General features: G+C 35.0%; 1 protein-coding gene across 5 annotated transcripts in view; it reads left to right on the top strand.

The window, feature by feature from the left end:
• Window positions 1–24,047, top strand: part of LOC144235920 (disintegrin and metalloproteinase domain-containing protein 5-like) — a 112,753-nt gene that overhangs the window by 41,762 nt on the left and 46,944 nt on the right. For all 5 annotated transcript variants that reach the window (XM_077769532.1, XM_077769533.1, XM_077769531.1 and 2 more), the window contains 5 exons: window positions 74–237; window positions 1,211–1,292; window positions 12,169–12,305; window positions 15,224–15,413; window positions 20,406–20,501. In XM_077769532.1, coding sequence (XP_077625658.1) covers window positions 74–237; window positions 1,211–1,292; window positions 12,169–12,305; window positions 15,224–15,413; window positions 20,406–20,501 — 669 coding nt within the window. The remainder of the gene's footprint in view (window positions 1–73; window positions 238–1,210; window positions 1,293–12,168; window positions 12,306–15,223; window positions 15,414–20,405; window positions 20,502–24,047) is intronic.

Below are 24,047 nucleotides of genomic sequence, written 5' to 3'. Positions count from 1 at the left end.
TATACACGTTTAATATAATTTATTTAAAATTTATCTAAAATTTACTTAAAATTTATTATTATTTTTTTTTTAGATTCTTTCACAGTTAAAACTGACTGTTGTAATATCCTCCATAGAAATCTGGTCAAATAAAAACAAAATTTCTACTACAGGGAATCCCAATATTATATTATCTAGATTTTTAGAATGGAAATACAAACATGTGTTCCAATCTCATCATATTGCATACTTATTTGCGTGAGTATAGTATTTCATTTTTGTATAGCATTAAAGGAATAACCCAAAATGATTTCATGGTTAATTATGAAAAATAAGCATTTAATGAATATATACTGTGTTCTATAAATTTGATAGAAAACATAGGATGGGAAAAACATATAAATTAAAAGTCTTTTTCTTCAAGGAGCTAATGTGAGGCAAAACTTAAAAACTTTTATCAACTGACATAAAATGACCTGATGAAAGTAAAATTACATAAAAGCACTGAAATAACTAAAGAAGGTTAATTATGAGTGATATAATTTCTTTGGTATTCCTTGTTATACTACTTGCTCTCTCTACATTTTTGTCTCTCATCTTTTTAATAACATCAATATATAGAATTTATACATGCTCTATAATGCACAGAAAAATCTATGCATCTTAAAGGATAAGTGAATAAGGAGGTGACAGAAAGTTGAATGTACAGGAAACCAGAGGGGTGCTTGGGTGGGTTAGTTGGTTAAGCGTCCAACTTCGGCTCAGGTCATGATCTCATGACTTGTGGGTTCGAGCCCCGCGTCGGGCTCTGTGCTGACAGCTAGCTCATAGCCTGGAGCCTGCTTCAGATTCTGTGTCTCCCTCTCTCTCTGACCCTCCCCTGCTCACAGTGTCTCTCTCTCTCTCTCTCTCAGAAATAAATAAAACATTAAAAAAATTAAACAACAAAAGGAAACCAGCATAAAAACTATAAACATTAGTGTAGTAGCCTTTTACATAAACTGTTAGGCCTTATCCTTATTATACTTCTGGATTTTTATTAAATTTACAATTTACAAAATATTGAAATATTCTTAACATTGGAGATTTGAAAAACGTATTTAAATAGTTTAGTTCAGAGTAGCATGGTGCTTAGGACATAGTAATTATTTAGTAATTGTTGCTATGAAAATGATTATCATTAATAATACCATTCTTAAATGCCATTCTGAGGAAAATTATTATTTTTTAGCTTCAAGAGACATCCTAGTTTTATAGGAGCCACATTTCCTGGAAAAATATGTAATAAGAATTATGCTGCAGGAGTTGCTCTGGTATGTAATTATTTCCAACTCCTCATTATTTTCATTTTTTAAGGTTTACTAAATATTTTAAAGCATGAATATATATATATATATTACTTAGTTTACTCATCCTTTAATAGTTTTTATGTTACTAATTTGGAACATACTTATTAAACTGTATATAATTACTTTTAAAAACAGAACATCTTTAAATTAACCTGAGCACAATGCCATATTATTTTTAAAAACCATATTTGACTTTTTAAGTGAAAGTTTAATTGTTTTGAACAGTGGCATGCTTGTATCAATATTTATTATATAACCAATATAATTTTAATGTTAATTATTAAACATATCAGCTTCTTACAATATTAATAATTGGTATAAATGTGTGTGCTTTTTTATTACATGACTTGTTATTTTTTTCTTTTTTAATGTAACTTTTATTATTGCATTCAATTCTTTATTATGTTTGGGATAAGCAGACTGTTGGAGGAAGAAACAGCCATCAAATATTCATAATTATTGTTTTCTGGCAAAGCTAAAATGAGCTCCTATTACAGAATTATATTCCTTTTACAAGTTATGTAAAAAGTAGAGAACGGAACTAAATGAGAGTACTTCAAAAGTCTGCACTATGATTTTTTTACTGATCCACTTGCACAATTGGTTGTGTTTTAGTAGCAAGTACAATGAAGCAAATTGCTACTGACAGATATTTAAAATAAGATCTGGGGTGCCTGGGTGGCTCAGTCAGTTGAGCCTCTGACTTTGACTCAGGTCATGATCTCGTGGTCTGTGAGTTGGAGCCCCACATCATTCTCTGTGTGACAGCCCAGAGCCTGGAGCCGGCTTCGGATTCTGTCTCCCTCTCTCTCTGCCCCTCTCCTACTCACACTGTCTCTCTCTCTCTCAGAAATAAATAAATAAATAAGATCACTACCAATCATAATATTCTAAAAGTTTTTTTTAAGTTAAGAATTTTTGATAAAAGTTAAGAATTACTTCCTTGAATATGGTGGCTTTATTAAATGTCTTGAAATCAAGATAGTTTAAGTCCTCTGTTCTTTGTCAGTACAAAATTGTCTGTGCACAACTTTGCATTTTCATATAGATTTTAAAACCAACTTTTCTAGGGGCACCTGGTGGCTCAGTCGGCTAAGCGTCCAACTTCGGCTCAGGTCATGATCTCACGGTTTGTGGGTTTGAGCCCCATGCTGGGCTCTGTGCTGACAGCCAGCTCAGAGCCTGGAGCCTGCTTCAGATTCTGTATCTCCCTCTCTGTCTGCACCTGCCCTGCTCATGCGGTGTCTCTCTCTCACAAATAAATAAAAAACATTTAAAAAAAACCCAGCTTTTCTAATTACACACACACGCACACACACACACGCTTGCTTAAATTTTGATAGGGAGGTGTATAATTTATTAATGAATTAGGGGAAACTTGACATTTCAATAACATGGGATCTTCCTGTCCACTAACATTGTTTATCTCTCCATTACTGATGTCTTTAAAAAATTCTCTGTAGAGATTTCATACATCTCCTGCTAAATTTATTCATAGTGATTTTATATGTTCTGTTGCCATTGCAACTGGTATTCTTTAAATTTATCTTCCAATTTTTCTCTGCTAGTGTATATATATGTATTGAATTTGATAAGTTCTTTATAGATTTTGGATACTAACCCCTTATCAGATGTATCATTTACAAATATCTTCTCCCATACCATAGGTTGCCTTTAGTTTTATTGATTGCTTTCTTTGATGTGCAGAAGCTTTTCATCTTGATGAGGTCCCAAGAGTTCATTTTTCCTTGTTTCCCTTGCCTCTGGAGATAGTATCTTACTAGATACCAGAAGTTGTTAGAGCTGATGTCAAAGATGATGTTGCCTGTGTTTTCCTCTAGGATTTTGATGTTTTCCTGTTTCACATTTAGGTCTTTCATCCATTTGAGTTTATTTTTGCATATGGTGTAAGAAAGTGGTCCAGGTTCCTTCTTCTGCATGTTGCTGTCCAGTTTTCCCAACACCATTTGTGAAGACACCCTTTTTTTCCCATTGGATATTCTTGCCTGCTTTGTTGAAAATTAATTGACCATAAGGTCATGGGTTCATTTCAGGGTTTTTATTCTATTCCATGGATCTATATGTTTGTTTTTGTGCCAGTACCATACTGTCTTGATGAGTACAGCTTTATACGTGAAGTCAGGAGTTGTGATGCCTCCAGCTTTGCTTCTCTTTTCCAAGATTGCTTTAGTTACTTGGGGTCTTTTGTGATTCCATACAAAATTTAGGTTTATTTGTTTTAGCTCTGTGAAAAATACTGTTGGTATTTTGATAGGAATTGCAACAAATGTGTACATTGCTTTGGGTAGTATAAACATATTAACAATATTTGTTCTTCCAATCCATGAGCATGGGATGTTTTTCCATTTCTTTGTGTCATCTTCAATTTCTTTCATCAGTGTTCTATAGTTTGCAGAGGAAAGATCTTTTACCTCTTTGGTTAGGTTTATTCCTAGGTATCTTACGTTTTTTGATGCATTTGTAAATGAAATCAATTCTTTGATTTCTTACTTCTGCTTCATTATAGACTGGTGTATAGAAATGCAAATTTCTGTATGTTGATTTTGTATCCTATGATTTGGTTGAATTTGTGTATTCTAGCAATTTTCTGGTGGAATCTTTTGGGTTTTCTACATAGAGTATCATGTCCTCTGCAAATAGTGAAAGTTTGACTTCTTCCTTGCTGATTTCGATGCCTTTTATTTATTTTTGTTGTCTGAGTGATGAGTCTAAGACTTCCAGTACTATTTTAGATAACAGTAGTGAGAGCGGACATCTTTGTTTTGTTCCTAACCATACAGGAAAAGCTCTCGGGCTTTTCCATTGAGGATGATATTAGTTGTGGGTTTTTGGTATATGGCTTTTATGACATTGAGGTATGTTCCCTCTGTCCCTACTTTGTTGAGGGTTTTTATGAAGAATGGATGCTGTATTTTGTCAAATGCTTTTTCTGAATCTTTTGGAAGGATCATATGGTTCTTATTCTTTCTTTATTAATGTGGTATATCACACTGATTGATTTGCAAATATTGAAACATTTGCAGCCCACGAATAAATCCTATTTGATTGTGGTGTGTAATTCTTTTAATGTACTGTTGGATATGTTTCACTAGTTTCTTGTTAGGAATATTTGCATCCATGTTAATCAAGGATATTGGCCTCTTAACTTTCTATTTTAGTGGAGTCTTTATGTGGTTTTGGATTTAAGGTTATGCTGGCCTCATAGAATGAGTTTGGAAGTTTTCCCTCCATTTCCACTTTTTTGGAACAGTTTGAGAAGAACAGGTATTATTTCTTCTTTAAATTCTGGCAGAAGTACCCTGGGAAGCCATCTGTCCCTGGACTTTTGTTTGTTGGGAAATGTTTGGTTACTGATTCAGTCTTTGCTGGTTATGGGTATGTTCTGTTCATATTTTCTATTCTTCTTGTTTCAGTTTTTGGTAGTTCATATGTTTCTATGGAAAATTCTATCCATTTGTCTTAATTGTCCAATTTGTTGTCATACAATTTTTCATAATATTCCCTTATAATTGTATTTCTGTGATATTCTCTCCTTTGTGAATTTACTTTAGATCCTTTTTCTTTTTGGTAAATCTGGCTAGGGGTTTATCAATTTTATTAATTTTTCTAAAGAACCAGTTCCTAGTTTAATCGATCTGTTCTACTGTTTTTTNGAAGGCTCTCTCAGTGGGTTCTGCGTCCTTTTTCTCCCAATCTCTCAGGTTTTGTAAGGTTTCCAGTGGCTTCAGATCTTTTCTGTGTGATGTATGGGCGCGAGTGCAAGTACGGAGCTCCTTACTTCTCCGCCATCTTGCCCTCTATCTGTATCATTTATTTCTGCTCTAGTTTATATTATTTCCCTTCTGCTGAATTTAGGCTTTATTTGCTATTCCTTTTCTAGCTACTTTAGGAATAAGGTTAGGTTGTGTGTTTGAGACTTTTCTTTCTTCTTGAAAAAGCCCTGTGTTGCTTTTGCTATATACTTCCCTCTTAGGACTGCTTTTGCAGTACCCCAAAGGTTATGGGCTACTATGTTTTCATTTTCTTCGGCTTCCATATATTCCTTTATTTCTTCTTTAATTCCCTGGTTAACCCATTAAGTCTTTAGTAGGATATTCTTTATCTTCCATTTATTTTCGGTCTTTCCAATGTTTTCTTGTGGTTGACTTTAAGTTTCATAGCTTTGTGGTTAGAAAATATGCATGTTCTGACCTCAGCCTTTTTGTATTGTTGAGACCTGATTTGTGACCCAGTATGTGATCTCTTTTGGAGAATGTCCCATATGCACTAGAAAAAAAATGTGTTTTCTTCTCCTTTAGGATGATACATTATGAATATATGTGTTAAGTCCATCTGGTCCAGTGTGTCATTCAAAGCCATTGTTTCCTTTTTGATTTTCTGCTTAGTTCATTTCTGTAAGTGAGGTGTTAAGGTCCCCACTATTATTGTATTGTTATCAATGAGTTTTGTTGTGTTTGTTACTACTTTTTTTTTTTTTTTTGAGAATGTGAGTGAGGGAAGAGGCAGAGCGAGAGAGAGAATCTCAAGCAGGCTCCATGCTTTCACAGATAGACCCCTTTATTATGATATAGTCCCATTCTTCATCTCTTGTTCCAGTCTTTGCTTTAAAATCTAGTTTGTTTCATATGAGTACAGCTACTGCTGCTTTCTTTTGATGTCCATTAGTGTGACAGATGGTTCTCCAACCTCTCCCTTTCACTCTGCAAGTGTCAGGTCTAAAATGAGTCTCTTTCTTGTAGGCACAATATAGATGGGTCTCATTTTTAAAAATCCATATGATACCATATGTCCTTTGATCTGAGCATTTGGTCCACTCATATTCAGAGTGATTACTGATAAATATGAATTCGTATACTGTCCAGCGCCTTTCACGTCAGGAAGTGCTTCTGGTATATGCTGTGTGCACTTTGCTATTGTGTTCTCACTGCTCTTTCCCTCCGATAAGTCCTCTGAAGGGCTTCTCCTTGTCTGCAGTGGGGATTATTTGGACTTTGTCCACTATGTGGTGACAAGTGTGTGCTGTTCACTGAAGACCATCAGTGCTGGTAGGCAGGGGTAAAAATTGCATCAGCCACTTCTCTTTTCTTGGAGAGGGGAGTTCATGCCCACCAGTGTTCACAAGCCCACAGAGAAGAGCAAATAACCTCCCCTCATTTCTTCTGGGCATCCCTCAGATCCCTTACTTCACCCTGTCTTTGTCTGAGCCATCTGCCCACCTGGTATAATAGTGCTCCTGTGTTTTATCTCTGACCCACCAACTGTGTTTCAAAACTCCAAATTTTGAGAGATTTGTGCTGATCTTCTGGGGCAGGTCTCACTGTACTGTGACTGGTGCCAGTTTGTCATAGAAGAGCAGTTGCATGAATGTACGGGGGCTTGAAGTTTATGGTAAAGCACAGCACAAAGCTAGAGTCCAGGCTAGCTGCCCTCAGCAGGTGCCTCTGTTCCTATACTAATGAATGGGGCAGCTCAATGGTGCCTGCCAGCTCTTTTATCTCCAGAGAGGCAGTTCCACCTTTTCCAAATGCACTCTAAGAGGGGAACTCTCTCTCCCAGTGCGACCCAAGGGATATTCAGACCATGCTATCTACTCCCAGGCCTCTGCACCCCTTCTCCACTAAAGCACCTCTACACCCACCAGGCACCACCCTGTGTTGATGTGGACTTATAAAACTTGAGACTTTGGGTTCTACAGCTTATAAAAACTTGGAATCATCAGTCCCTCTTATTTTCCCCATCAGTGGTTTTGGGGATGTGTTTTTATTGTGCAATGCCCTGTACCCTATTTTCTCTCTCTCTTTCATCTCTCCTCTTCCTCCCCTTCCCTGCATTGGTGATTCTTTTCTCCCCCTCAATCACATTTCTGAATCCTCTACCTTCCATGATGTGACCTCTTTTCTCCCTATAGTTGTGCAGTTTGTTCTTTCTGTCCTCATATTGATTTCCTGGGTGTTCAGAATGATTTGGCATTTATCTAGCTGTATTAGAGGGAAAAGGCAAGTCTAGGGCCCCCCCTGCTACTCTTCCATCTTAGCTCCCCCTCTAGCTTTGCTCATCTTTCTCAGGATTGGTTGGGCTAATGGAGGTCTTTTGTTGTTCCATAAAAATATTAGAATTGTTTTTTCTACTTCTATGAAAGTACCATTAGATTTTTGACAGGGATTGCATTGACTCTCTAAGTGGGTAAGGGGAGTATGGGCATTTTAACAGTGTTAATTCTTCCAGTCATAGAATATCTTTCCATTTATTTGTATCATCTTCAGTTTCTTTCATCAATGTCCTATAATTTCAATGTGCATGTTTCTCATCTCCTTACTTAAATTTATTCCTAGGTAATGGGCGCCTGGGTGGCTCAGTCGATTAAGTGTCCGACTTCGACTCAGGTCATGATCTCACAGTTTATGGCTTTGATTCCCAGGTCAGGCCCTGTGCTGACAGCCTGGAGCCTAGAGCCTGCTTCAGATTCTGTCTGTCTCCCCTGCTCATGCTCAGTCTCATTCTCTCTCAAAAATAAACATTAAATAAAATTTTTAAAATTATTCCCAGGTATTTTATTCTTTTCAATGTAATTATAAATGGAATTGTTTTCTTTTAAAAAGCTTTTTAAATCTTTATTTATTTTTGAGACAAAGTGAGAGAGAGGGGCAGAGCTCCGGTGGAAGTGGAACAGAGAGAGAGGGAGACAGAATCCAAAGCAGGTTCCAGGATCTGAGCTATCATCACAGAGCCCAATGTGGGGCTTGAACTCATGCACTGTGAGTTCATGACCTGAGCCGAAGTCAGACACCTAACAACTGAGCCACCCAGGCACCCCTAAATGGGATTGTTTTCTTAATTTCTCTTTCTGATAGTTATTAGTGTATAGAAATGCAGGAGGTTTCTATATATTGATTTTGTACACTGCAGCTTTACTGAATTTGTTTATTAGTTCTAATAGTTTTTTTTTGTGTGTGGTAGAGTTTTAGGATTTTCTATATTTGCAAATAGTCACTGTTTACTTCTTTCCAATTTGGATACCTTCTTTCTCTTGCCTAATTTCTTTGTCTAGGACTTTCAATACTGTGTTAAATAAAAGTAACAAGAATGGGATTCCTGTCCTGTTTGTAATCTTAGAGAAAAAGCTCTCAGTTTTTCATCTTTGAGTATGATAGCTGTGAGCTTGCCATAAATGGCCTTTATTATGTTAAGGTTTGTTCCCTCTAAACTCACTTTGTTGAGCAAATTTAATCATAAATGGATGTTGAATTTTGTCTATTTTCTATTCATTGTCCAGTTTCTTTTTTCTTTTTTAATCTTTCTCTCTCTCTTTAGCCTTTTATAGTTTTCATTGTACATTTCATAGGATTCCATTTCCTCTCCTCTCTTTTCATATCAGTTAAGCTTCATATCATATCAAAACCAAGCTATTATATAAAAAAATCTTCTTGAGCTTTTGTCCTAGAGTTTATAGTATACATTTACAACTGATTTAGTTTTAGTGTGGTTTTAATTAACTAGACATAACTAACTGAACTGAAGTATAACTAATCTAGATGGAAAACATTTTTAAATTTAATTTATTTTTAAAATTTATATCCAAGTTAGTTAACATATAGTACAACAATAATTTCAGGAGTAGATTCCTTAATGCCCCTTACCCATTTAGATGGACAAAATTTTAAGGTTACCTAGGGTTTATTTTCACCAGATATTAAAAGACATACAGACGTGTTAATGACTGTCATGTAGGATTAAGTTTATCATACAGTTCCCTAGAAACAGAAGGCACACCATGCAGGGACCATAACAGGAAGCACGAATGTTGTTCAGGCGGTGTAGTGAGCAAAGGGGAAATATGAACTTGAACCTCTGTTATTGTTTCTTTGGGGAGGAATGGGTAAGGCAAGGTAAGCAGGTCTTGGATTGGCTCATTTGAATAATTTCAGCAGTCTTTCTTGTATAGAGGCTGTACCAAGTTGTCTGGTATCTAACTCTGGTGTATTTTAGGCAGGTGAAGAGTGGCCTAGGGTATATGAGTCTAATAAAAGAGGGGGTAAGGCATATGGGCTCCAGGTTGATTGGTTTGCATATGAAAGTTACACTTGCATTAAGTTGTTGACTATCTTAAGAAATTAAGTAACCCTGAGAGAGGAAGTCTAGCATTGGCAAAGCCCCAGATATTAAAGCATCACAATACAGAAAATAAAAGACATCATTAATACAATTAACCCATTAATACAATTTGATACATATTACCAAATTAAAGGGCTAATACAAGAGGAGACTTTTATAGAGTAGGGCATAAGTTGTGCGAAAAGAAAACGTTTTATTGTGAGAGTAAAAGGGAGAAATACAGGTAGAAGTATAAGAAGTCTTGTAGGCCAGTCTATAACTAAATTAAAGCACCTCATATATAATGAGTCTTTCTATATATGAAGGCAAGACCTATTCCCGTCAAATGTTGGAAAGGGTAATGAGAAAGTTTTTCATGTCGATGTGAGGTGTAAGTTAGTCAAGCATCCTTGAATTAAGACAGATTAAAGTCTTGGGCAATAGAGAAACTCATTTAGGAATCTGTTTGCAGGACTAGAATTTGAAAAGGAATTGTTTGAGGAGACCATTATATCTCTAATTGAACTAGCTGTCCAGGACTTATCAGGAACATTGAAAGTTATATTGAATGCTCTTTTAAAGAGACTAGCATTTTGTCTTGTGAGAAGTGAAATGTGTTTCTTAGTCAATATTAATGATCTCTGTAACTCTAGAGGGGTTGAGGAATGTCCTAACAAGGCCTTCTTTATAATCCTAAGAACTACTTTTGATGAAAAGCTGGGATGGAGGAAGAAGGTACAGCTTGAATTCAAGCAGTTTTAAACTAAATGAAATTACTTTTCTCTGAAAGTGGACTCAAGTGTCTTATGCACCAGTTGATCACTCATAGTGTCTGTAGTTGAGCATTAAGCAGGCCAGCACAATATTGTGGGATGGAAAATTTAGAAACATCTTCATGGATCATGGATACCTTCTCTGAACTCTTCTTTATTTGCCATCTGCTCACAGTGCTTTAGCCTAGGTCATTAGGAACCCGCTACCTTTTTTTAAGACTATTTTTTTTAGAACAGTTTTAGGTTTACCACAAAACTGAGGGGGAAGGTACACAGATTACCCATATACCTCCTGCCCCCTAACATGCACAGCCTCCTGCATCATCCACATCCCTCACCAGAATGGTATATTTTTGTACTAAGGATGAACCTACATTAACCTATCACAATCACCCAAAGTCCATAATTTACCTTAGGGTCCAGTCTTGGTGTTGTATATAAGTTTGGACAAAAGATGGTAGGCATCCATCATTATAGTCTTATACCAAGTGTTTTCACTCCCCTAAAAACTTCTGTGTTCCGCCAATTAATTTCTCCCCTCTCTGTCTGCAACCACAGAGCTTTTTATTGTCTCCACAATTTTGTTTTTTTCTGGAAGTCATACAGTTGGATTCTACAATAATGTAGACTTTTCAGACTGGCTTTTTTTCAGTTAGTAACTTGCACTCAAGCTTCCTCCATTTCTTCTCATGACTTGATAGCTCATTTCTTTTTAGTGCTTAATAACATTCTGATGTCTGAAATGTGCCACAGTTTATCTGTTCACCTGCTGAAGGACATAGTGGTTGCTTGCAAGTTTTGGGAATTACGAAAGAAGCTGCTGGAAACATCTTTGTGTAGAAATTGCAAACTATCCAAAGGTGAACAATATACCTATTGAGGGTGTTTTAGTTTTCTGTTGCTATGTAACCAATTACACCAAAACTTAAAGAGATAAAAACAAGACAGTTCTTGGGTCAACAATCAAGGAGCAGCTGAGAGAGTTATTTCAGGGTTCAACATGGACAGAATTCACTTCCAAACTTGGTCATTTAGCTGTGGTAGACCTCAGAAAATCTGTTTCCAAACTCATTCCTGTGGGCCTCTCTACAGGACTACTTCATGACATAATAGCTGGCTTCCCACAGAGAGACTGAGACCTAGTATCCAAGAAGTCAGTCTTTTTTTTTTTTTTTTTTTTAATGTTTTATTTATTTCTAGGCGAGAGAGAGAGACAGCGTGAGCAGGGGAGGGTCAGAGTGAGAGGGAGTCACAGACTGAAACAGGCTCCAGGCTCTGAGCTGGCAGTCAGCACAGAGCCCGACGCGGGGCTCGAACCCACAAACCGTGAGATCATGACCTAAGCGAAAGTCGGACGCTTAACCGACTAAGCCACCCAGGCGCCCAAGAAGTCAGTCTTTTTATAATCTGTCTTGGAAATGGTGAGCCATCTGTTCCTCTACATTTAGTTAGTTAAAAGCAAGTCATAAGTCCAGCTTACACACAATGGAGTTGGACTACCCAAGAACATGAATACCAGGAAGTAGGTATCATTGGGATCCATTTTAGAGGCTACCTACTACAGAGAGAATGTAAAATTGATAATTGAAATAAAACATTAAAGTCATTTTGTTTAAAATAACTCAAAGAAGCAATATAGTATGGTGTTTGAGACTTGATTGGATTAGCTAAAATAGCTGATATTGTCATCAACAGTATTTTGAAATTAAGCTATGTTTACTTATCCATGTGTAATAAATATATTATCCAAATGCTTATATAATTCCACTATAATTGCATTTACACAGGCATCTTGGATGCATTGATTTTAAAAACAAGTTTTATGTACTAATTTTTTATTATAATTTTATTTAGAATAGTATCTATTTTGTATATGTTCATTTTTTATTATAGTAATTTTATTATAGTATAGTATAGTATTCTTAGCTAACTCTTTTCTTTTGCTTTGTATTTAGTATCCAGAGGGCTTATCCCTGGAGTCATATACTATCAGTATCGTGCAGTTGCTCGGCTTTAATCTGGGACTGAGTTACGACAATCCTGACACTTGTTTTTGCTCAGGAGATGTTTGCACAATGTCACCTAAAGCAGTGTAAGATAATTTTCTTTATTACACATATTCCTTTTAAAAAATTGTTGTTTTTGTTGGTTAGGAACTTTTACACTTCCATTAACCAAATTGAGGTAATGGACAATTATGGAACACTGTACCTAACAACCACAGAATATACATTTTTCAAGTACAACAGAACACAAACCAAAATAGGCCCACTACCTCCCCCCATGCCTCTCCATGCCAGGGGAAACTCTCGTAGTCCTTCTTGCATTCTGCAGCCTGACTTGTATTTTTCTCCCCTGGCCAGATTGAAAGCACCCTCTAGGGAAAAGCTATATGAATTGTGTAATTTCAGTGATTGTACTATAAAGCTAAATTAAATGCTTTGATATTTGCATTTAAAACTGGCATTGGGATAGGGATGAGTAGTATAATTCATGTTAATAGTTTCAATTAAGATTTTTTTTATTTAGGAAGACAATAAATTGTAAATAAATAATAACACCATGACCTATTGAGAGAAAGGCTACTAGAAAGGGGAAAAAAACCCCTTTGCTTTAGCTCCATTAATAATACATATTCCTTTATTTCTTAAATATGTTTTTTAAAGTTTATTTATTTTGAGAGAAAGCAGAGAGGGAGAGAGCAAGAGAGCAAGCAAATGCACAACTGGGGGAGGAATAGAGAGAGAGGAAGAGAGAGAATCCCAAGCAGTCAGAATCCAGTATGGAGCTCAATCCCATGAAACATGAAATCATGACCTGAGCCCAAATCAAGAGTCAGATGCTCAAGTGACTGAGCCACCCAGGCACCCCATCTGTTGGTTTTTTCATCATTTCAACATTCTACTTGTTTTATATTTTTTTCCCCCTGATGTTCATGCTTTTTGCCCCTAAGAGGTACTTGGTCTACTTTTTACTACACACCTATTGCCTAGGAGAGTGCTCAGTAAATATGTTGCAAACAGTGACCAAATCAGCTCAGTATATTTTCTCATTATTTCATTTTATCATTTGATTACTGAATCTATGATACCCCAAATTTTTGTAAAGCACAAAATAGATAATAACTAAATTTATTTCTTCTTCCCTGGGATAAGTGGTTACTCAGAAGAATATTCATTCTTTCACCATAGTTTTGAGTGTTTTATTTATATGCTTTATAAAAATTCAAGTGTGTCAAGGTATGATTTTTTGTCTGGATTAAATTTGTGCACCATAAGTGTACAAGTTTGTGACTTTTGACAAATACATATAAATCTTTGAACTGCAGTATCAGTGAGGCTATGCAACAGTTTCATCTCCGCAAAAGTTCCTTTGTGACTCTTATTGTCCTTCTACCTTTTATCCTTGCTCTAGGCAACAACTGGCCTGATTTACTACAATTAGTTTTCTTTCAGAACTTTATGTAAATTGAATTATATGTGCTCTATTTTTAGTGTTGAATCTATGACTCTGAATTATTTAAACATTTTTCTTTAATTATTTGAATATTTATTGTGCTTTAATTTAGGTATTTGTATGCCAAATCTAATGCCTGGCCATCTCAGTTTTGATTTCTTTTGATTGCTCTATTTTTTACATTGACTATGGATCACATTTTTAATTTTTGTGTTTCTATTATTATTATTATTAGCATATTCAATGTCGTTGATAATACAATAGAAAGCTTGGATGCTCCTACCTTCCTCTGAAAAGCATTGATTCTTGGAAATTCAATTATTGGCTAATTATTTTGAATTTCATATGCTTGGTTTTATGCTTTGTTAATGTGGATTCAGGGTACCTTGAAACCCCTCTAACTTGGCAGGATTGAACTTCCAAATTCACTCTCTTCTGGGGATCTTGTCAGGGCTTGAATGTAGGCTCTACTGGAATTGAGATAGAGTAGATTCCAGTTAGGGCAGAATCAGCAAACAACAATCCCCAAGCCAAATTCAGTAGTAGCTGGTTTTGTAAATAAAATGTTATTGAAATACAGCCAGGCTTATTGTTTTACATATTGTTTATGGTTGCTTTTACAAAAGCATTTTTACATTGTAGTACACTACAGTAGCAGAGTTGAGTAGTTGTAGCACAGTCTATGGCATATTAGTCTATAATAATTATTGTCTGGCATTTTACAGAAAAAGTTTGTCACCCTCTGGTCTAGAACATAATCTTTACTCTTAAATCAGATTCTTTTTTTTTTTTTTTTTTACAAATCGTTTATTGTCAAATTAGTTTCCACATAACACTCAGTGCTCATCCCCACAAGTGCCCTCCTCCATGCCCATCCCCCCTCCCCCCCACATCCATCAGTCCTCAGTTTTTGTCAGCATTCAAGAGTCTCTCATGGTTTGCCTCTCTCCCTTTCCCCCACCATTTCCGCCCTTCTTCTCCCCCTTGTTCCTCCGTCAAATTCCTCCTAATCCTCCTATACGTGCAAACAAATCAGATTCTTTCTAATATTCTAGTTGGATGCTGAGCTATTACCAGAGCTAACAGTTCTCTCACTGTCAAGTCAGGTACTTATAGTGCCCCTCCCATTGTGTAGTTCAGACGACAAGTTTTCATTTGAAAAATGTTTAATTATGTTGAACAAAAGCTCTAAAATATACTTATTAAGTTAAACATTTAAAATTCAGTTGTTTGTCATTGGCAAAATAAATAAAATGAACACAGTTCTTATGTTTAAAGGTTTAATAAAGGTCATAAGACAGGTAAATAATACATCTTGTTTAAAATAGGATGGATAGCAGTAAAAATATTTTCGATTTTTTTTCATTTCAAGAACCTTCATGGTGAAAATTTAAAAATACGGTAAAATATATTAGCAATGCAATAAATATTTTTCAAAATTAGCTTTTTTCACCATAATGCTCTTTAAATCTCTTTCTAAAACACCATACATTAGTGGAAATGCAGAGATATACAGCGATGATTTTTGTCATACCCATTTTTTAAATATTTTAGGCAGTCTGGGGGCGTAAAGGATTTTAGCACCTGTACATTGGATGACTTTAAATACTTGGCTTCACATTCCACCTTTGGATGTCTTCAGAGCATCCTTCCTGAAATGCCAGTTTATAAACAACAGGACAGAATAATATGTGGCAATGGACTGTTGGAACAGGGTGAACAGTGTGATTGCGGCACTGTAAAGGTTAGTAGAATTTTTTTCAGTTTTTTAAAATTTCCTGTATATGTGCGTAATAGAGAAAAAAGAAGATGAAGACCTGGTCTTTTGTCTTTTAGAAAAATAAATTAAAAAAGACAGACCTTCTTTGGGGAAGATGGAAGCCTTTAAGTTTCCTAATTTTGCTAGTTTTTGAAGTGGACAGCAAAAGCCTTTTAGATAATGTTTACCTTCTGACAATCTTTAGTGTATGCATCAACTCCAAACAAAATAATTAGTTACCACAAAGAGTGTCTAAAGTGTTGAAGAAATATACTTTTAACGTCAAGCAATAACAAAAACAGACAGGAATATCTCAAGACCATAGACTATTACCAGTGGAATAGCAAGATGCATTGTTTGCTAATATAACGTGGAAAGTTTTCTATTGACAGTTGATGCCAATTAAAGGTATTTTTTAAAAAGTCTATCATCGGTAGAAAATATATAAATATAGAACCAAATCAAAAGAAAGATGGAGGGCAGAGGAAGCATTGACAATAAAGTGAATATAGCCATATGAAAATAAAGTGAAATAGAAATTGTAAAATATGGAACATATTAGTAAATATATATTAATGTTATTAAATATACAGTATGTAAAAATATGTAATACATTATATATAGACATTTATACATATTATATTTGTGTGTGTGTGTGTGTGTATTTAGTGGCACTAGAACACATTTAAAAGAAAGAAGCCAGAGGAGAGTTTACTCTTGAAAAATTGCAGCTTTAACAGATAAGAATTGTGAGTTTATGTCTTTCTAGTCTCAGGTTGCTCCTCTACTTCCACAGTTGTGGCAGAATGAAATAGCTGTGGAAAATTGCAGCTTTACTGACTCAGTCTGTCAGAGAACAGATTTCAGGGATGAGAATCACTGGAAATTTAAGAGGGAAACCCTGAAAGTAAGAGAGCTGTGAAAGTGGTAAAGCCTAAAATCTGATGATTAATTTTACACATATTTGACTGATTGCTAAAATATGCATAGTCCAGAAATACCCCCATGGGGCAAAAAAGTAGGGTGACACCACTGAAAGACAGGTGTGAGACTTGTGAGTTTGACAATTTTTTTTTTTTTTTGGAGAATATTTTCTAACCATGTGCAATTCAGGCAGCCGAAATCCAAAGCCCTACTGTTTTCAGTTATCAGAATATAGAGCCTGAGACTGGCTGCAACTGGAAATTAAAGAGGAATCTTCAGAAACAAGGAAGTTGCAGATAGATTGTACCCTGAAATCTAAGTACTATCTCTGCCTAAACCCTTGCATGAATGCTACATTACATCAGGGAATCTGGTTAAAGATTCAGCAGTTGGAAGACGTTAATTGAGCAGAGAGAGATGTGGCACATTGTAGAGGAAATAAAGCTTACAGTTTGTTCCCAGGTTACTTAATTTCTTGTTAGGGAAAAAGAAAAGCCTCCAGAAGGTTACAGCTGAATATGGGCATTATATCATTGTATCTATAATGTCTAACTTATTAATCAAAAAATAATAGACATTCAGAGAATTAGGAAAACATGAACCATATTTAGGAAAATATGCAGTTAAGGGAAACTGAGAGGTCCAAAAATACTGTGTTTTGCAGATAAAGACTTCACAGTAGTTATTTTGAATATTAGGAGCATGAAAGGACATTATATTCAAATAATTTAAGGAAAAATTATCATAGTAAGTGAGCAACAGAGGATTTCAACAGATATAAGTTAACCATAAAAACCATATAAATTTAAAGTCTAGAAGTGAAAAGTATGACAAAAGCAGAATCAATGAACTTGACTAAAACCAGAATAATCAAAGAACCTGACCAATAGAACATTAAGAACATATGACCTATAGAATAGAGAGAAAAAAAGTTGAAGAAAATTAGCAAAAAATCCTCAGACACCTGAGAGGAGATATTTTTTTCTTTTTTCTTAAAACTTCTTTTTAATGTTTATTCATTTATTTTTGAGAGAGAGAGAGAGACAGAGTGTGAACAGGGGAGGGGTAGTGAGAGCACACAGAATCTGAAGCAGGCTCCAGGCTCCAAACTGTCAGCACAGAGCCCAACGTGGGGCTTGAACCCACGAACTGTGAGTCCATGACCTGAGCCGAAGTCAGATGCTTAACTGACTAAACCACCCAGGCACCCCGGAAATACTTTTTCTTAAAATTTATTTATTTTGAGAGAGAGAGAGAAAGTGAGAGAGAGAGAGAGAGGGAGCGCAAGCTTGAGCTGGGGAGGGGCAGGGAGAAAAGGAGAGAGAATCCCAAATGGGCTTTACACTGTTAGTGCAGAGCCCAATACAGGGCTTGAAACTGTGAATCGCAAGATCATGACCTGAGCTGAAACCAAGAGTCAGATGCTTAACCAACTGAGTCATCAAGGTGTCCCCACTAGAAAGGAAAAATTAAGTGGCCCAATGTAGGTGGAATTGGATTTCAAGATAAAGAGAAAGTAGGAGGCAGAAAAAAATATGCAGGAATAATGCTGGTTATTTTGAAGGAAAACATTTACTTACAGATCCAAGATGTTCAGCAAATTACAAGCACATAGACATAAAAAACCCACTTCTATACACAGAATAGTAAAACCTCCTGAAGCCCCAAGATAAAAAGAAAACTTTACTTCAGCCTAAAAAAGGACACATTAGATACATGACACAGTGATACAAAATATAGCAGACTTCTTATAACAAATAATGGAGGTCAGCAGACTTTGAAATGACAAAAAGTGATGAGAGAGAAAAAAGGTCAACAACCAAGATTTCTAGATTCAGAGCAATTATCCTTTAAAATGGAAGCAAATAAAAATTATTCTCAGTTAAGCAAAAGTTGAGACAATATGTCACAGTAACCTTGTACTACAGAAAATCCTAAGAGTTTAAAATGTTTGAAGAATTAAAAATTCCTAAACACAGAAATTGGTAAATATGTGGGTAAAAAGAATTATATTTGCTTTTTCTTTTCTGCTCTTAATTTTACTAACTACATTACATACATGCACATATATGTAAATATATACACTTACTATGCATTCATATATACACAATAAATATATGTGCCTATATATGTATTTACATGTATATACATATGTATTTATACATAAATATTACAAATATGTATGAGTATGCATGTGGATATGGATGCATATATGTTTATATACATATAAACACATGAACATATACATATGTACATACACACACTTATGTGTATATGTGTGTGTATCTCCATATCTACATCTATATAACAGTAGAAGCACTAAATATGAAAGGTGAAATAAGCTGTTGCAAGGTTTCTATAATTTATCTGAAGAAAATCAGTCTTAACTCTAAGTAGATTATACTATTTAAAAGATACTTACTATAAATCCCAGAGCAAATATTGAAAAATTATGCAAAGATATAACTAAAAAGCCAACAGAGGAATTGTAATGACATGCTAAACATATTTCATCAGCACAAAATAAGACAAGAAGGGAAGAATTGAGGAGCAAAACCAAGATGAAACAAATGGAAACAAATGGCAAAATAACAAATTGAAATACATGCAAATTAATAGTTACATTAAATGTAAATAGGCCAGGCACTCTGTTCAGAAGCCAGAGATTGTCAGACTAGTTAAAAATCAAGAGACAAGAGAGGTATTTTAAGCCCAAATGCTCTGTTTGGCGGAAAATAATAGAATGGAAAAGGATATAACAAGCAAACAGTAAATAAGAGAGCTAAGGGGGCTATATTAATATATAAAATGAGATAAAATAATGTTTCAGAATTATAAAAGGTTAACTACATAAGGAAGGTATAACGACAATAAATATATATACATTTATAAAAATATATTTACATGGACATACACAGTAGATCTTCAAATTTCACGAAACACTATCATATTTGCAGGTTTATTTCACATCTCTCAGTAAGTGATAGAATAACTAACTAGGCAAAAAAATCAGGAAGGATATAGAAGAACTGAACAATACTACCAACCACCTTAATATAATGATATTTATAGGCCACTATATTTAATAACTTAATATAAAAACTCATTTAAAGGAAACTTGGAATATTCATCAGGATATAATATATTTTGTGACATGAAATAAATCTCAGAATATTTTTGTTTAGACTTAATTAGAAGTCAAGAATAATAAGATATCTTGAAAAGTCCCCAAATATTTAGAAATTAAGCTACCACTTCTAAATGGCTCTTGGCTCCAAGAAGAAATTACAAAAGCAATTAGGATGTATTTTTAACAGTGTGCAAATTTAAACATAACATCACAATCTTTAAAAAAATTTTTTTTAGTTTATTTATTTTTGAGACAGAGACAGAGCATGAGTGGGGGAGGGGCAGAGAGAGAGGGAGACAGAATCTGAAGCAGGCTCCAGACTCTGAGCTGTCAGCACAGAGCCGGATGCGGGGCTTGAACCCATGAACCATGAGATGGTGACCTGAGCCAAAGTTGGACGCTTCACCATCTGAGCCACCCAGGTGCCCCAAAATCTATAAGATTTAGTTAAAACAGTATTATAAGGAAAATTTATAGTTATGAATGCTTATAATGGAGAGAAGAAAGTTCTAAAATCAATTATTTAGAATCCTACATAAGCTAACTAAAATATTAGTCCAATTAAATCCAAGATAAATAGAAGGAACTAATGATAAAGATAAAAGTAGAAATCAATGAGATAGAAACCAGAAAATGAATATCAATGAAAATAAAAGCCAGTGCTTTGAAAATAATTAATATACTTGATAAACCTCTTGCTGTTCTGATGAAAGAGAAATGAGAGAAAAAAGATATTTCCCACTATCAGTAATGAAAGAAGATACATTACTACGCATTCTGCATATGTTTAAAATAAGGAATATTAAAAACTACTTTATGTAAATAAACTTGGCAATTTAGATGAAATTGGCAAGTTTCTTAAAAGACAAATTATCATAACTGATGTCAGAAGAGACAATTTGAATTTGTCTGTTTGTTTACAGAATTGTACACATAAAGAGTGCTGTGATCCTGAAACATGTTCAGTGAAAGCAAATAAACAATGTGGTTCTGGGGAATGTTGCACACAGGATTGCAAGGTAAGAGGCAGTCTATTTTATAATAGCTCAGCATTAAAGTTCCTGAAATATTTGTTTCTTTTTTTTTTTAGATTACTTTTTTGTTTTTTTACAAATAGTTTATTGTCAAATTGGTTTCCACATAACACCTAGTGCTCATCCCCACGAGTGCCCTCCTCCATGCCCATCCCTCCTCCCCCCCACATCCATCAGTCCTCAGTTTTTGTCAGCATTCAAGAGTCTCTCATGGTTTGCCTCTCTCCCTTTCCCCCACCATTTCCCCCCTTCTTCTCCCCCTTGTTCCTCCGTCAAGTTCCTCCTAATCCTCCTATACGTGCAAACATATGATATTTGTCCTTCTCTGCCTGACTTATTTCGCTCAGCATAACACCCTCAAGGTCCATCCATGTTGCTACACATGGCCAGATTTCATTGTTTCTCATTGCCATGTAGTATTCCATGGTATAGATAAACCACATCTTCTTGATCCATTCATCTGTTGATGGACACTTAGGCTCTTTCCATGTTTTAGCTATTGTGGAGAGTGCTGCTATGAACATTGGGGTACATGTGCTCCTATGTATCAGCATTTCTGTGAAATACTTGTTTCAAAGAGATGGGAAGCATGTCAATATCCTGTCAGCCTTTCCCATTGTTTTATATCCAAGCACGTTGGACACTTCTTACACATCAGTCCATTTGGTAATCTGTCATTTCCAGACCTCCCATGTATATATGCCTGAAGACTCTTCTTTCTCAACTTGTTACAAATCTTTCTTGTACCTATTGAGATATTCCTATGATCATACATATGAAGCAACCCTCTTAAGGTCTTATTTTTTAACACCCTACCTCACATGGGTCAGGAAGCTAGATTAGTTTGTTGTTGTTGTTGTTAGCTAAATTCTCTTTACCATCTTCTGGTAAAGTCTCTGTTACTTTGCAGTTCAGTTATTGTTACAATCGGTTAAGTGCTCTTTACAGCATTCAGAGAATTCCTGAATAATTGCCCCACACTCAGAGCAGTTAACTGGAAATATACAGGAAAAAGAAGCAAACTATGAACAAGGTAAATGGCAGATGTCCAGATAGTATTGGAGTAAGAATATGCTTTTTCTTCAAAATTTTGTTCCCAAACTTATTGGGATATAATTGACATATAACATTGTGTAAGTTTAAGGTACACAAAGTAATGATTTAATATAGGTATATATTGTGAAATGATTACAATAAGGTTAACACATATACCACTTTACATAGCAAGAACATTTAACATTTACTAAGAAACTTTCAAATATACATTATTAACTATAGTCACCATGCTGTACATTATGGCTGAAAATGTGTATCCTTGACCAACATCTTTCCATTTTTCCCCATAGTTTTACTTCTTCCTTCCTTTTTTTAAAAATTTTTTAATATTTATTTTTGAGGGAGAGAGTGTGTGTGTGAGTGGGGGAGGGCAGAGGGCAAGGGAGACACAGAATCTGAAGCAGGCTCCAGGCTCTGAGCTGTCAGCACAGATCCTGAAGTGAGGCTGGAATTCACAGACTGAGATCATGACCTGAGCCAAAGTCGGTGCTTAACCAACTGAGACACCCAGGCGCCCCTATTTCTTCCTTTCTGATTTGGATGCCTTTTATTTCTTTTTTATTGCCTAATTGCTCTGGCTAGGACTTTTAGTACTATGTTAAAAAGGAGTAGTAAGAATTAAAACTTTGCCTTGTTCTTAATCTTACAGTAAAAGATTTCAGCTTTTCACAATTGAAAATTAAGTTAGCTAAGGCTTGTCATATATGGCCTTTATTATGTTGATACATTTGCTTTATACCCAAACTTTTGAGAACTTTGGTTATGAAAGCATGTTCGGTTTTGTCAGATATTTTTTCTCTATTTCTTTAGAGGATTACATGAATTTTACCCTTATTTATATTAATGGGATGTATTATGCTTATTACTTTCTGTGTCATCCTTGCATCCCAGGGATAAATCTCACTTGATCATGAGTTTGAATTTGATGTGCTAATCTTGAATTCGGTGTGCTAGTATTTTGTTGAGAATGCATCTATATTCATTAGGGATATCAGCCTGTAATTTTCTTTTATTTTTTTTGTAGTGTCTTTGTCTGTCTTTGGTATCAGGGTAAAGTTGGCCTTGTAAAATGAGTTTGGGAGAATTCCTTCCTTTTTGATTTTTGGGAGAGTTGAGAAACATTAGCATTAGTTCTTTAAATATTTCATAGAACTCACCTGTGAAACCATCTGGTCCTGTTCTTTTATTTATTAGGAAGTATGATAACAAATTAAATATCTTTAGTTGTGATTTCTATTTCTTCTTGATTCAGTCTTGGTAGATTGCCTGTTTCTAGGAATTTATCCATTTCTTCTAGTGTTATACAATTTGTTCATGGATAATTATATAGATGTCTCTTATGATACTTTGTATTTCTATAGTACCAATTTTAGTGTCTCTTTTCTTTCATTATTTTATTGAGTAGTCTAGCTAAAGTTTTGCCATTTTGTTTATCTTTTCAAAACCCATCTCTTGGTTTAATTTATTATTTTCCTATTGTCTCTCTAGAATCTATTTCATTTATTTCTGCTATGATCTTTCTTATTTCCTTTCCTCTACTAACTGGAGACTTTGTTTTCCTTTTTTAATTCCTTTAGGGGTAAAGTTACGTTATTTGAGATTTTTTTAATATAGGCATTTATTGCTGTAAACTTACTTCTTTAGAACTGCTTTTACCGTATCGCATACATTTTAGTATGTTGGGTTTTTTTGTATTTGTTTTTGTTTATTTCAAGAAACTTTTTCTCATTTCCTTTTTCTCTACTTCTATCACACATTAGTTCAGGAGTATGATGTTAAGTCATACATTTTGTTGGGGTGCCTGGGTGACTCGTTGGTTAAGCATCTGACATCGGCTCAGGTCATGATCTCACAATTTGTGAGTTTGAGCCCCACGTTGGGCTCTGTTCTGACAGCTCAGAGTCTAGAGCCTGCTTTGGATTCTGTGTCTTCCTCTCCCTGCCCCTCTCCTGCTCATGCTCTGTCTCTCTCTCTCTCTCTCAAAAATAAATAAATGTTAAAAAAAATTTTTTAAGTAAATTTTACATTTTGTGAATTTTTCAGTTTTTTTCTCTAAAGTTTCTTACCATTGTGCTTGGAAGAGATATTAGATGTTATTTGTTTCCTTAAATTTCCTAAAACTTGCTTTGTGGACCAACATATGTTTTATCCTGGAGAATGTTCTACATGTGCTTGAGAAGAATGTGTATTTTGTTCTTATTGGACATAATGTTCTATAAATGTCTTTAAGGTCCATTTGGTTTATAGTTTTATTCAGGCCTGCTATTTTCTTACTCATTTTCTTTCTGATCACTCTGTCCAATGTCAATAGTAGGGTACTGGAGTTCTCTACTATTATTGAATTGCTGTCTGTTTATCCCTTGGTCTGTCAATATTTCCTAAAGTTTTTAGGCATTCCAATATTTTGTGCATGTGTAGTTACAAGTGTTATATTTTCTTGAGCTTCTTTTTGTGTGTGTGTGTGACTGATTTAAT

Source organism: Crocuta crocuta, unplaced genomic scaffold (genome assembly GCF_008692635.1).
Source record: "Crocuta crocuta isolate KB4526 unplaced genomic scaffold, BGI_CrCroc_1.0 scaffold698, whole genome shotgun sequence".
Classification (NCBI taxonomy): domain Eukaryota; kingdom Metazoa; phylum Chordata; class Mammalia; order Carnivora; family Hyaenidae; genus Crocuta; species Crocuta crocuta.
This window is presented reverse-complemented; position numbering and strand designations above follow the sequence as displayed.